At 37.8% G+C, this 13,786-nt stretch overlaps 2 protein-coding genes across 3 annotated transcripts in view; one reads left to right on the top strand and one right to left on the bottom strand.

Moving 5' to 3' along the window:
• Positions 1-8,347, bottom strand: part of iqch (IQ motif containing H) — a 35,674-nt gene extending 27,327 nt beyond the window's left edge. The window contains exons 1-7 of one of the 2 annotated variants that reach the window (XM_056254347.1): positions 8,181-8,347; positions 7,907-8,029; positions 5,476-5,579; positions 5,286-5,361; positions 5,079-5,198; positions 2,307-2,424; positions 1,506-1,607 (exon numbers count right to left, since the gene is read on the bottom strand). In XM_056254347.1, coding sequence (XP_056110322.1) covers positions 1,506-1,607; positions 2,307-2,424; positions 5,079-5,198; positions 5,286-5,361; positions 5,476-5,579; positions 7,907-8,029; positions 8,181-8,231 — 694 coding nt within the window. In that variant the 5' untranslated portion in view covers positions 8,232-8,347. The remainder of the gene's footprint in view (positions 1-1,505; positions 1,608-2,306; positions 2,425-5,078; positions 5,199-5,285; positions 5,362-5,475; positions 5,580-7,906; positions 8,030-8,180) is intronic. The other variant, XM_056254357.1, reaches the window with a different exon arrangement.
• Positions 8,348-8,520: 173 nt separating this feature from the next.
• aagab (alpha and gamma adaptin binding protein) lies at positions 8,521-12,620 on the top strand. The gene is made up of 10 exons (XM_056254440.1): positions 8,521-8,721; positions 9,547-9,737; positions 9,827-9,923; positions 9,998-10,087; positions 10,185-10,268; positions 10,567-10,646; positions 11,072-11,162; positions 11,315-11,419; positions 11,930-11,979; positions 12,061-12,620. The coding sequence occupies exons 1-10, from the start codon at positions 8,628-8,630 to the stop codon at positions 12,136-12,138; spliced, it is 960 nt and encodes a 319-aa protein (XP_056110415.1). The 5' UTR covers positions 8,521-8,627; the 3' UTR covers positions 12,139-12,620.
• The last annotated feature ends 1,166 nt before the right edge of the window (positions 12,621-13,786 follow it).

The raw sequence follows: 13,786 nt of genomic DNA, 5'->3' as shown, positions 1-13,786 counted from the left end.
TTTCAGCAGTGCTGCCTTTCTGGACTGCAGAAGAATAGCAAATAAGAAAGTTCAACACTCTGGCTGCGTCCGAAATCGCATACTCTCTTGATTATTTTGAATAAGTAACTACTTCACGACCGCTAAAAAAGTATGTTCTATATAGTATGAATGTAATCCGGACATACTACATTTGCCATGTTGTCATTTTCATGTGACCCATAGACCTAATAAATACATATTTATTATGTCTATGTGATCTACCAGCGTCAGTTACTGTACGTTGCTTCACTGCCATTCATAAATCCTCTCCCGTGGCCTCATGGGATAGTAAAGTGTCCATCGGATGCACACTTCAGAATCTCACCAGATGAAGTAGGTCATCCGGGTACTTTTTGCCTACTCTTTTATGAGTACTGTGAATTCATACATGCTTGTTTTATCACATACTGTTTATCGCCTACTATATAGCAGGGAAGTATGCCTCTTAGTGTCACGATGTGGGTTCATGTCTTGTTCCTGTCTGTCTTGTGTTCCCCCCATTATTGTGTATTTGGTTTAGTCCTTTCTAGTTTTCCCGCTCCTCGTTTGTGTTCATGTTTTCCACCTGTGTTCTTAGTTAATTGCCCAGCTGTGTCTTGTTTCACTCACCCGGTCCTCTGTATTTAAGCCCTGTGTTTTAGTTCAGTCCTTGTGAGTTCTTAATGTTGTAATGGTTGCTTTTTTTCCTGTTTTCCTAGTCTGAGTTTCTTTTGTTTGTTTTATTATTAAATGTGCTTGCAATTGGATTCATCTCTCCGCTTCATTCCTGCCTGCTTCGTTACACTTAGCCTCTTACTTCAGCAATAAAAAGTCATTTTTCCTTATTAGTATCTGGTTGAATTGGATGATCAAAAGTAAGCAGCGAGGACATTGATTAATAAAGTGAGATTAAATGCATAAAGTATATTTGTGTCATTTAACATTTCATTATTGCAGGTTTGCGTAACATTACGAGTTTGCATTTCACTGTTTTTAATGATTTTGAGTAATACTGAACCTGTTTTTGTGTAAGTGAGATGAGTAAATAATGCATGCTCACAACTACAATAACTACTGTATAATGTTTTCACAATGGATTTGAAAAACAAAGTAACTTGCGTTACTTATTTGAAAAAGTAACCTATATTTTGCTGTAAATTTATAAGCAATAAACTTTACTAGTTACATGAAAAAGGGAATCTGATCATGTTAAGTTCTTTGTAATGCATTACCCCCAACATTGTGTATAATTTCAAAAAGTACTAAGCGCATGACTGACACTTAAAACAAGATATCACAGATAACAAATCAAATGTTAATTTAAAAATATATATATTTTTGTTCTTTTGTCCCCCAATGAATTCAGTTTACTCTCCATATGAATGTAGATTGTGGGAATCCAATACACAAAAAAGCAGATTTTTTGGATACATACAAATTGACCTTCAAACTTTAAATGTAGGCCGCAAGCAAACTGTGTAATGACATTATGGAAATAGACTGACCCGTCTTACTTTGGCCACTGTCCTCTCTCTGGAGCACATGGACAGCTTTGGGCAGTGGTGAAGTTTGCACTGAGGAGAGGTCATCTGCAGAGGGTTGCAGCGCTGAAATGCATGACAAACCAAGTCTCATTAAAATCTGCAGAGAGGATCTGTACACAAAATATTTCAGGGTTTTATTGTGACTGCAACACATTACTCATGAAAACAAAAAGAGCACAAACAAACAAATCTAGGCATATATACTACCATTCGAAAGTTTGGGTTCAGTAAGATTTTTTTCTTTTAAAGAAAGTAGTCCTTTTATTCAGCAAGGCCATATTAAATTGATCAAAAGTGACAGTAAAGACATTTTTACATGTTACCAAAAAAAAAGTATATTTCAAATAAATGCAGTTCTTTTAAACTTTTATTCATTAAAGAATCCTGAAGAAAAAAAAACATCAAGGTTTGAACAAAAATATTACACGGTACAATTGTTTTTAACATTGATAATAATAAGAAATATTTATTGAGCACCAAATCAGCGTATTAGAATGATTAATAAAGTACTGACTCCTTTGCCATTAAAGGAATAAACTACTTTTTAAAATATATTAAAATAGAAAACTGTTTTTTAAATTCTAATAATAATTCACAATATTACTGTTTTTACTCTATTTTTGATCAAATAAATGTAGCTTTGGTGAGCTTAAAAAGACCTCTTTCAAAAACCTTTAAAAATATTTACTGACTCAAAACTTTTTGAACAGTATAGTGTTTATAATGCATGAAGAAATATCAGTTGTTCCAAGAAGTTTATACCTGCATTGGTGTGCTCACTTTCGGGTAGTGATTTAGGGTGCAGTTGTTTAGGCAGACCTCCATGTGTTGCAGCGAAATTCCCTAAAGCGGGACCAGTGACCACTCTTTGAGTCCCAACCTAGAATAACCAAGGCAAGCACATTTCCATTACATAAATACACACTATACTCTTTCTAACCATTGTGGTTTACCTTAGCTGGAATATAGTTATTTTTAAAGAGCTAAATCTGTTATGGTTTATTTCACTGTACTTGATGCTTTAAATTCATAATTTAGCATTCAAATCTCATCTGGATGTTCAAGTTTGTTGTGTTACGATCAATCAAGACAAACATGGTCACAATTCACTTTAATCAACAGGGTAAATGGTAACAGAATTCAAATTTTCGGGTGAATTAGCCCTATAGGCTTGGATGAACTAGCAAGGAGAAGTAATGGGAATGTCTTCAAAAGGCAATAAAACATTGTCCAAATTTGGAGGAATTACTGAGCCTCGAATGATAGCTCTGTGGTCGAAGGTCAGAGGTATTGAAAGTGACAGAACAAAGGGTATTAACCTACTGCCCCGTCTCACTGGGCCAAAAAGACCTGCCTGCAGGCTCTAAAGCCACCATTCACCCAGTACTAGGAGAAGAGAGAGGGAACATACTTCGCTCAGTAACTTGCTCATGGAGAATGCTATTAGCTTCGGGTCACTGATCAGATTTTTCCCCTCCAAACAAAACTTTGTTGTAAAAGGCTGAGACGACTATCCATTAATCAGGCTGGTGGCAGCTTGTAGATGTCAAGAAATATGGTTTCTCTTTCTCTCTGTTCCGCTGGCTGTTGCGAATCACAAGTGCGTGCACATTTGCGAGAGAGAGCGCGGTGATGTTGTGTGATTACAACCAACAGATTTTCTGCATTCATTAAAATAAAGCTGGAGCTAAAATACAGGCAGTTAATGACATTGTAAACTGGCCAATAAGCCCCTTCCCTGAAGCAATCAATCACAAGCTGGCAATGCTTTCTGGATACTTTGAGCACGGCTCGGTTTATTTGCCTCGCACCTTCTCTCAAGTGAACAGCTGTTTGAAATCTTCTAGAATTAAATTCCATCAGAGCAATGCCTAAAATGCTCATACCTCCTCATTATCATATAATAGTTCCTAAATCAAATGAAAGTCGTGCTCCACATTCCACAATAAAATGGATGTACTGCGACAATTAGGACTTTCGCAATAGTCATAAAGCGACTAATATAATTCACCATTAATTTTTACAATCATTTTGATAAAAACAAGCACCAAAAGTCACAAATTACTCCCGAAGACACATGATGTCACAAAACGCCCAATAAAAACGTGTTATCTACCGACAATTTATAGCCTATTAAAAGCAAGATAAACTTTTCTTGGTGTAAAAACAAAACAAATGCAACGAGTTGGACGTGCATTAATCATAGCACACAAAACATCAAAGAACAAGGTCGGTCACTTCTCCATGGCCGAAAAACATATAATGGAGAGCACACTGTGAGTTTGTCAAGTTGTGGGCACATGCCAGACACAGCCCTTCTGTACTCTCCTCATCCTGCTGTTCCGGATTCTCCCCCTGATGTTCTCTGGCCTGTCTGTTGTCACACCACTGAGCTCTCTGACAAACCACGAGCACCAGCCAGGTGTTTGGAGTGGTTTTGAGGCTTGCAGCTGTTTAAGTGGTACAAGGGGACATTTGTAAAAAAAAAAAAAAAAAAAAAAAAAAAAAAACAACAGTGGGAGCTCCTTTGGAGACTCAGCGGAGAACTAGCCGACAGCATAGAGGTATTGACGCAGCAGGCAGAGAGCCAGCGAGTGCCAGTTGGGTAATCCATGGCTGTCTTATTGGCATGCAGGAACAGGTACCAGTGCCTGTCCTGAGACAGCTGTAAAGCAGCAGCCCATACAACTGCAATCAGGCGGTGGCCGTCCTCAGAAGAATGCTGATGTGCCGCAATCTGCGTCTGTCTGCTTTCGGCAGCCAAGTCTCATACCTTCTTCTCAACAACATGACAGCCTCCTCACGAGTGACAGGCAGAGGATGCAGGAGATAGAGGAAGAACCGCAGCGGAAAGAAGAAGGGGGGGAGAAACAGAGCACCAAAACAAATGGTGACCTTTCGAAAGATTAATTTGTTTACCAACAGACAGATTTAGCTGTCACTGCCAAACCAGGTGACCTTCAAATCCGCATCTCCTGTTTGAAAGCAAAGTGACTGGAGTCATCTATTATTACACGCCAGTCACACTCACATCCTTTCTTTTCGTGAGGCTCATGTGACAGACGCTGGTGTTAAGGTAACAGTCAACGCTGGCCACCATATAATCAACACTATAAGCCTTAATCATAAAAGATGCTAGGTTCTAATGCAGCCACACATGTAAAATAAAGGAGCGAGAACACTATAGTGTTAAAGGGATAGTTCACACAAAAAAGATAATTCTGTCATTATTTACTCACTCTCATGTCATTCCAAACCTGTATGACTGTCTATCTTCTGTGGAACATAACAGAACATTTTCTGAGAAATGTCTGAGTGTTTTTTTTCTGTACAATGTCAAATGGTCACACAAACCAACCAAGTATCTTCTTTTGTGTTCCGCAGAAGAAAAAAAGTCATACAGGTTTGGAACAACATCACATGAAAGTGAGTAAATGATGACAGAATTTTCTTTTTTTGGTTGAACTGTCACTTTAATAGACCTTTTTAAATAATAATAAAAAAATAATAGAATCATTCCTGTCCGAAACTCACACTGGCCCTGTTTCTCTTGTGCAGGTGAGGAAACTGAATCCCATAATTTTGTTGCATGAGCTCCTTGTTCTTTGGGTGGCAAGGGTTATTGAGGAGACGCATGATAAATGCTGACTTGTGCTGTGTGGGAGATAGAAATATAGAGTACAGAATACAGATATTTTTTTTGGCTTAACAAATGTCATGAATAAGTGTAAAGATGGAAACCTTTTCCCCAGGTGATGGACCAGAAATCTGGATTTTCTGAGGACGTGCATTAGGTATTGTCTCGTATGTTGGTTGCCTAGAAAAATGTTAGACAGATATTTTAGATTTCATACAATTTTACATTATGCAATTGAAATACTTCTGTAGATTTTTTATTAATTTATATTCGTATAATAGTTTTTTAAAATACCATTTAACAGGTTTGGCATGGGCAATCTTCTTTTCAGGCTCTTCAATACAAGGTAGAGTCAAAACCTGATTGTTGATAGTTTTCAGATAATCCTCTGCATGCCTCTATGAATCAATAAACAGATGACATATTTACATACAGTACATTATTCTTCCGATATACAAAATTTCTTCATGAAACTCTATGGCCCGGTTTCATGGATAGGGTTTAGACTAAGCCAGGATTAGGCCTTAGTACAATTAGGGCATTTATAAATGTGCCTTAGAAAAAAACATTACTGATGTGCATCTTGAGACAAAACAATGACACTGACATATTTTAAGATATGTCAGAGCAAGTTGCTTTCAGTTAAAACAGCTCAAATATGCATTTTAGAATGGGACTAGGCTTAAGCCTTGTCTGTGAAACGGGGTTAGATGCCGCAGGCTGATAGGTCCTTGCTGTGCAAATACATCTACTGATGCTATACTGGACACATCTTCAGTGATGTTCCTGGAATCATTGGGTGTTTCGGGTCTCTCAACATCATACACCCTCATCCAGGCGACCCAGCTGTGGCTGATCAGACCCCAGCTTGTGTCCAGTTGGCAAATCTAGCTAGTCTCTTGAGCCATAGCCATCTTGAGGCTTTCTCTGCCGCTTCAGTGGTATTGCGGATGGCTCTTCTCCTCCGCACTCCATCAATGGCTAACAGACTGAAGGCTCTGGACAGGGATCGGGCTATAAAGCCCCTGCATCCTACCTCTATTGGAAGACACCTTGCTCTCCATCCGGCTTGTCGACACTCGCTGACTAGTCCCTCGTACTTGGTGAGCTTCCTCTCAAAGGCCTCTTCCAAGCGGTCTTCCCAAGGGACTGTAAGCTCCAACAGAACCACTTGTTTGGTGGACTCAGACAAGAGAACGACATCTGGTCTTAAGGAGGTGGTCACAACGTGGTTGGGGAACTTGAGTTGCCGCTCCAAGTCCACCAACAGCTGCCAGTCCCTCGCAGTGGCCAGTATGCCTGCAGATGTTTTTGTGGCTGGTTTTGGCTGCTCTCCAGCTCTGACGAAGGTGATGGCTTGTTTGGAGGGGCGGGAGCGCTTTGCCCACTCGACTCCTGTAGCAATGGCTTCAGCAATGGCTTTCAGTACCTGGTCATGCCTCCACCTGTACCTTCCCTCTCCCAGTGCCTTTGAGCAGCAACTTAGAATGTGCTCTAGCGCTTGGAGCACAGTGGGCATGCTGGTGACTCCACTTTGCCCCATATGTGAAGGTTTGACGGGCTGGGAAGCACATCGTATACTGCCTGGATAAGAAACTTGATCCGATGTGGCTCTGCCTTTCCCAGCTCCGCCCATGTCACCTTCCTCTCGATCGCGACTTAGTATGTTAGCGATTGCATCGTTATCTGCATAGCACAGCTGATTGGTCGCTGTGGCGTCAGCAGCCAATGAGCTTGCAGCTCAACCATCAACTACTTGGGATTGTTTGCTGTTAGGAGTCAGTAGCAGTGTGCTTTCAGAAACCCTCTACCTTCCCCAGCTCCACCTGTATAGATCTGCTACAGGGGTTAATTCATGTAGGTTATATGTGACCCTGGACCGCAAAGCCAGTCACAAGTCGCACGGGTATATTTGTGGCAATAGCCAACAATACATTGTATGGGTCAAAATCTTTTATGCCAAAAATCATTAGGATATTAAGTAAAGATCATGTTCCATGAAGATATTTTGTACATTTCCTACCGTAAATATATAAAACAGTTATTTTTGTGAGTGAATGCAGCACAATCGCGAACATAAATGGACAACTTTAAAGTCGATTTTCTAAATGTTTCGATTATCTGGCACCCTACGATTCCAGATGTTCAAATAGTTGTATCCTGTCCTATTCTATCCTAACAAACCATACATCAATGGAAAGCTTATTTATTCAGCTTTCATATGATGTATACATCTCAATTTCAAAATTGTGACCCATGTGACTGGTTCTGTGGTCCAGGCAGGGTCAGATATGTGCAGCAGCAGCAGCAGCAGAATGTCTGTGAATGTATTGGAAAGAATGTCTGTGAAAGTCTCAGGTACTTGCTCTGCAGCAGCAGCAGCAGCAGCGTAGCAGATCTATTCCACCAAGACCAAACACATAACAATGCCACATCCATTACCATGCCAATCTCTCCAAGAGTTGACAGAACCACATTACACTTATTTGTATGTTTTACTGCACGAATCTTACAAGCCAGGGATGCAAGATGACCTAAATAGATTTCAATTTGGTTAAAATAAAATAATAAAAAAGTTGTATTTATTTATTTTGCAATTTTATAAACTCCACAGTCTTTGCACCCCCCAGACATTTTGTCACGTATGCTGTGTATTTAGGATATACAGACCTCAACTATACAGATATACTCTAGTCAAGTTGTCATAAAGTCGTGATTTATTTACCCTTATTCCATTTTCTGTCCTGCTAATGGCCGTATCCAGAGCTTGAATGTCCAAAACTTCCCCGTCATGTTGGACAGTCATTCGAACAAGATTCTTTTTTAGTTGTCTCAAATCATCCTGCACCTAACACACGAGAAAATCCACTAGAGTATAGTCTTCAAAACGTAACTATGTCATATTCAATTATTATATAACGTTAATGTAACTAACGTTAGCATAGTTTTATATTTAACAGTTAACACTTAAACAGCTGTCAGCCTTCTTGTTACATTACCTGTACTAAAATATGCCCAACTTCATCCTTATTGTTAAGCACGTCGGCCATTTCTCAACTAAATAACTCTTTTGGGTTTTCAAGACACATTTAAGTAACGTTACAAGTCTTAGTATTTTTCTGAACAAAGGTCTGGCCGTAACTATAGCAACACAACGCTCTGTGAGAAACAAGGGCAGGAAGTATTATTATTTTTTATTATCAGTTCATTATTAAGTAGTAGTATGTATCACCGACTGACTTACGCTATTTCTAAAGCTATTCATTGAAAAGCCGCTTTACTATAACTCTTAAAGTAAACTTTAGATTTTCTATTCCACACACGACACGCGCAGACACGGAAGTAAGTTGAGGTTAGAGGTGAAAGGTTTTCTGGAGGAGGTTGACAGCTGTTGCTAACGTGCTAACTTTCATTTGGAGCTGTTTTTAAGCGTCTAAACGCGTAAAATGGCCGATGATCAAGGAGATGAAGTACTTACTCTGCCGTCTATCTTAGTCACAAGTTGTGATTCCAGCTTTAAAGAAGAGGAGCTCATTAGACGTGAGTACAAGGGGGGAATTTATCCTAGAGTCGTTAGCCTTGCAGCTATGCTAACGTTAGCTGTCAACAAGAAACATCCATCGTAGTGTCTCCTAATTGCAAACGCGATAATAACTGTTTAATTATCAATTGCATTAAATGTATTGTGCATTAATGTATTGTGTAACTATAGCATAAAGCAGTGTTTTTTGTAAAGATTTCTCAACTGTCATCTTACAAATCTACATCTGGCTCTTTGCTCGTTTCATGTAACATGCAGTGTTTCATTTAAGTCAAATTGCTTTCTTTACACGTTTGTCTGTCATATTGGTTTTCTACAAATACCTTGCTCTTAGAGTATTGATACAACGTGATATAACGGCAATGAATGTGTGAATCATTTCTGGTATTTACTATTCTTTCTTGATACAGTGATACACTACATAATACGTGTGCAATATAGCATGACACAAATATGATGTATGTTCACACTGTGCATGTATAAAATCCTGTAAAATTGGGTGATTAAGGTGTATTCTTGTCTATGATGTTTATAATCTTTATTCTAATAATTATTATCTATCTATCTATCTATCTATCTATCTATCTATCTATCTATCTATCTATCTAATATGTATAAGTTAGTGCTTACTTTTAGTACATAAAAAAAAAAGGTGGTGATTCTTTATATCCATGTTTTTTGTTTTTTTGTCCAGCATGCGGCAGTGTTGGGCTTCATTTTTTACTTCTAGCTTATTTTAGTGGTTGTTTTCCCTGCCAGTGTTTTTTTTTATCCATTTCAAATACACACTTGGCCAATAACAATTTTGTCTATATTTATTCCAGAGATCTTGGGCTCAGAATCACTGCCACAAGCTACTAAAATAGAGGAAAGAGTGTCTTGGTTTCCATGGACAATTAACAACAAATACTACACAGCAAACGTCAGTCTATGTGTTGTTTCAAGTAAATTTGACATGAATGCAGAGGTTGCCCGGTCTATGCAAGCATTCATCGTTTATTTTGACAGCAAAACTGTGAGTGATGGACAATTGGACATATTGATCATTTGACAATTTCCCCATTTTATGCATGTGCCCTTGATTCACCTCTTTATGTATTTCAGAAAGACGCCCTTAACAATGTCAACTCCTGGTTATCAGTAGTGGAGGAACTTGCTCCAGAAGTGCTGATCCTAGTGTGTGACCATGTGTGTGACAGCGGTGAGTATGTGTTTGGTATCTTTCATCATTCAGTAGTTTGTTTTGCTAAGTTTGGTGTGAATATACCGTTGCAGGTGTTAGCAGACAGGAAGCCCAGCAATGGTGTCTGGCTCACGCATTTGAATTAGTAGAGCTCAACCCTGAAGATCTACCCGATGAAGATGGTGAGAGAGAAAACATAGTGAAGTCATGATTATGCACTCAAAAAAGGTTTTGTTTATAGTCTTTTTTTTTTCTTTTTCTTTTTTGCGTATCCTGTAGATGACTTCCCAGAGTCCACAGGAATAAAAAGAATCCTGCAGGCCCTAAATGCCAACGTGTGGTCCAGTGTCGAGATGAAAGATGGTGAGATTGTGCTGCCCTAATGCCAAATGTACAATGTCAAGTCACCTTTATTTTGTATAGCACTTAATACAATAGAAATAGTTTCAAAGCAGCTTCACAGTAATAAACAGAAAGTAACAGAATTTATGATGCAAACTTTATCAAAGCAGCTCACATTATTCAGCTCAGTTTAGTTCAATAACTGTGTAAAGATCATTCATTATGAAATACCAATGCCATCTACAACAAACCATATTCACAGGTTCATTCTAAGCAATGTTAATCACCTTTTCTTTTGATCATCATTTATTCCCCTCAGTACATAATCAGGGATTTGGGCTAATGAGCAGCCTGGTGGCCTCGCATCACAACAACCCACGGCCCAGTCAAGAGACACTGGTTAGTCTTTTCTCATTTTCTACTATTTAAATGAACATTATTTAGCTTTGTCTGTGTATGTTAGAGTCTTAAAAGGGATAGTTCACCCAAAACCCAAAATTCTGTCTTCATTTACTCACCCTCAAGTTGTTCCACACCTGTATGAATTTCTTTCTTCTGCTGAACACAAAGAAGATACTTTGAAGAATGTTGGTAACCAAACAGTTAACGGTAGATATTGATGAAAATACTATGGATGTCAATGGGGTCCGTCAACTGTCTGATTACCGACATTCTTCAAAGTATCTTCTTTGTGTTCAGCAGAAGAAATTCATTCATACAGGTTTGGAACAACTTGAGGGTGAGTAAATGATGACAGCATGTTCATTTTTGGGTGAACTATCTGTTATCTAGTTGTAACAGGCTGTTTTTCTCCCTGTTATTAGTCCTCTCATTCCCCATCCAACAGTACAGATGAAGGCACTGAGAGCCAGAGAGCAGAGAATAACCAGAATAATGCAGTGGACACAGTAGTTGGTATGTATTTTTGCTAATGGCAATATAGTCATTTTGGAGGTTAATTAATGGTAAAATATCATAAAAAGTACAAATGGAACAAGCTATTTTTAAAATATATTTGAATGTACTTCTGTTCAGTGTTTAATGAAATATTTGCCAATCTGCCACAGATCCCATGATTGACATAGATATCCAAGAGTTGGCAAATCTAACAGCTGGGGATGCAGATGTGGAGAATTTTGAACGACTCTTTACAAAATTGAAAGAGATGAAAGGTTAAAAGGACTTATTTATACACTACTGTTCAAAAGTTTGGGATCAGTAAGATTTTGAAAGAAGTCTCTTATGCTCACCAAGGCTGCAATTATTTGATCAAAAATACAGTAAAACAGCAATATTGTGAAATATTATTACGATTTAAAAGAACTGTTTTCTATTGTAATATGTTTAGCAATGTAATTTATTCCTGTAAATGGTAAAGCTGGCCATTACTCTAGTCTGACTTGGTGCTTAAAATTATTATTATTGTAAATGTTGTAATTTGTTTATACAATTTAATTTGTCCTTGCTAAATAAAAGTATTAATTTCTTTTTTTAAAAAATAACTTGCTGATCTCAAATTGTATATATATATATATATATATATATATATACAGTATATATATTATTGAAATGTATATGTATTTACTGTATGCATATGTTAAATTGAAACATTAAATTCAATTGAAGGCCTGTTTTTTTTTTTTTTTTACAAATAGTATTCACTATTCTTAAATTTCTTGTAGACAAGGCCTCTTCGTTGCCACATGAACAGAGGAAAGTGCATGCAGAGAAGGTAGTATTCTGTAATTAACACTAATGTTAATACTTTTTCAAATCCGAAACTTGAACTAACAGTAGATTTACCCTCAAACAGGTTGCTAAAGCATTCTGGATGGCTATTGGTGGAGACCAGGATGAGATTGAGGGCCTGTCATCAGGGGAGGAGAGTTAATGCCCCAGCTTCCACTGTTGATACTCATCCAACCCTTCGAACCCCATCATCCCAAATCTGCTCAGCCCAGCCCAGTCCTGTCCTGTCCCGCCCGAGAAACCAAGATCCGGCATGAGGAACATGCAAGAATGCGAGCAAAAACAGCAACTGAGATTTTCTGCTGTTACTATAATATAAACATCCAACACCTCAATAAGGCAGTACAGCGTCATTATGGGCTTTTGGCTTTAAACATTGTAATCGAATGGGTTGCAGGGGGCAAGATTGTTATCTTGTCTGCTCTCTGCTTCAGTGCAAGCCACATACAAGGATGAAGCCTATGGTTCTGTCAAGAGTTGTAAATCATATGACAGATGAGCTGACAAAAACGGATTGTTTTTAAACTTACTTTTCCTTGTGTTCTTGATACAAGTCACAATTACGGACTATGCTTGAGCATGTCATTAGCTCTTCATCAATTAAAAGAATCATCTGTCGAATCAGTTTAGATGTTCTTTTGTTTTGTTTAAAAATAGATTTGACGTGAAATAAAACAATTCTTTACAAAAGAAACAAAGGCAGTGCAAAAACTGATGCTCTTAAAACATTTTATTATTAAAACGTACATAAAAGTCAATATAACAGTGAATGCAAGAAAAGTGAAGTCTTTGTGAGTGTACGTTACATAAAAGCAAAAGGGAAATTCAGGGAAAACAAGAATTAAGCACCAGTTTAAGAATATGAATGAATTAACTGACACTATTAGACAAAGAATGTTGTATTTGCTTCCAAATCAAGAGTGCAAAGAAAAGAAACAGGATATAAGCAATATTCCAGCAAAAATGATAAATCTAAATAATATCACCAGTCCATTGTGTGCTTTGGCCCTGTTAGTCAGAGATGAAGAGCCGGCAAGATTCAGAGCAAAAGACACAGCTTAGGGGAATTGAACACAAGCATCAGTTGTTCCATGAAATATCAATTTGATTTTCAAAATCAAGCAACGATTGTCAGGATTTTCATGAGCAATGATTCAGTGCTTATTCCTTGAGAAACTAGAATAAAATGAGAAACGCTTACGGACTGCTGATTTCTGACCATGCATTGAGTTGGATGTTAAATGTCAATACTAACAAATTCAGGGATTAAACAACCTGAAAAGCAAAGTGTACACATAAAAATCTAGCCATTTACACTATTCTCTTGTGAAATCAATCTTTATGTAAAAATACAAGCTTTCCAAGAGCTGCCAGCAGTACTTGCCCTCCATTTTTTTTCTAAATACAATGGCCATTTTTTTACCCTCTCAAAAATCACTGTAAAATAGTGTAGTATGTAGAGATATGAAATGCTGTTGTTTGTTAGATGACTTCATGAGCTCAAAAATCAGTTTAATGGATTGACAGTCCTGAGTCTAACACATCTCTTTCATGCACCAATCATACACAGAAAGAGAATCGATGAAAGGACAATGAAATCAAGTGAATGTTTGAAAGAGAAATGTGATGAATAATGGTGTGGTCACATTTACCACTGCAAAATCCAGTCATTTTGATATGAAATCCACACGATTGTGAATTTGCAAAAGATTTCCCTACAGGTTCTAGTTGGTCACATGGATTCATACATTTACATTTATGCATTTGTCAGACATTTTTATCCCAATCCT

The sequence above is a fragment of the Rhinichthys klamathensis genome, unplaced genomic scaffold (assembly GCF_029890125.1).
Source record: "Rhinichthys klamathensis goyatoka isolate OS25496 unplaced genomic scaffold, OSU_Roscu_1.1 h1tg000005l_1, whole genome shotgun sequence".
NCBI lineage: Eukaryota > Metazoa > Chordata > Actinopteri > Cypriniformes > Leuciscidae > Rhinichthys > Rhinichthys klamathensis.
The sequence above is the reverse complement of the archived record's forward strand: the minus strand, read 5'-3'. Positions and strand labels throughout refer to the sequence as shown.

Excerpts from the sequence above, each read along its gene's own strand:
- aagab (XM_056254440.1), top strand. The coding sequence starts at position 8,628 with ATGGCCGATGATCAAGGAGATGAAGTACTTACTCTGCCGTCTATCTTA. Across the intron at positions 11,420-11,929 it reads AAAATTGAAAGAGATGAAAG|ACAAGGCCTCTTCGTTGCCA; the intron begins GTTAAAAGGACT and ends AATTTCTTGTAG. Across the intron at positions 11,980-12,060 it reads GGAAAGTGCATGCAGAGAAG|GTTGCTAAAGCATTCTGGAT; the intron begins GTAGTATTCTGT and ends ACCCTCAAACAG.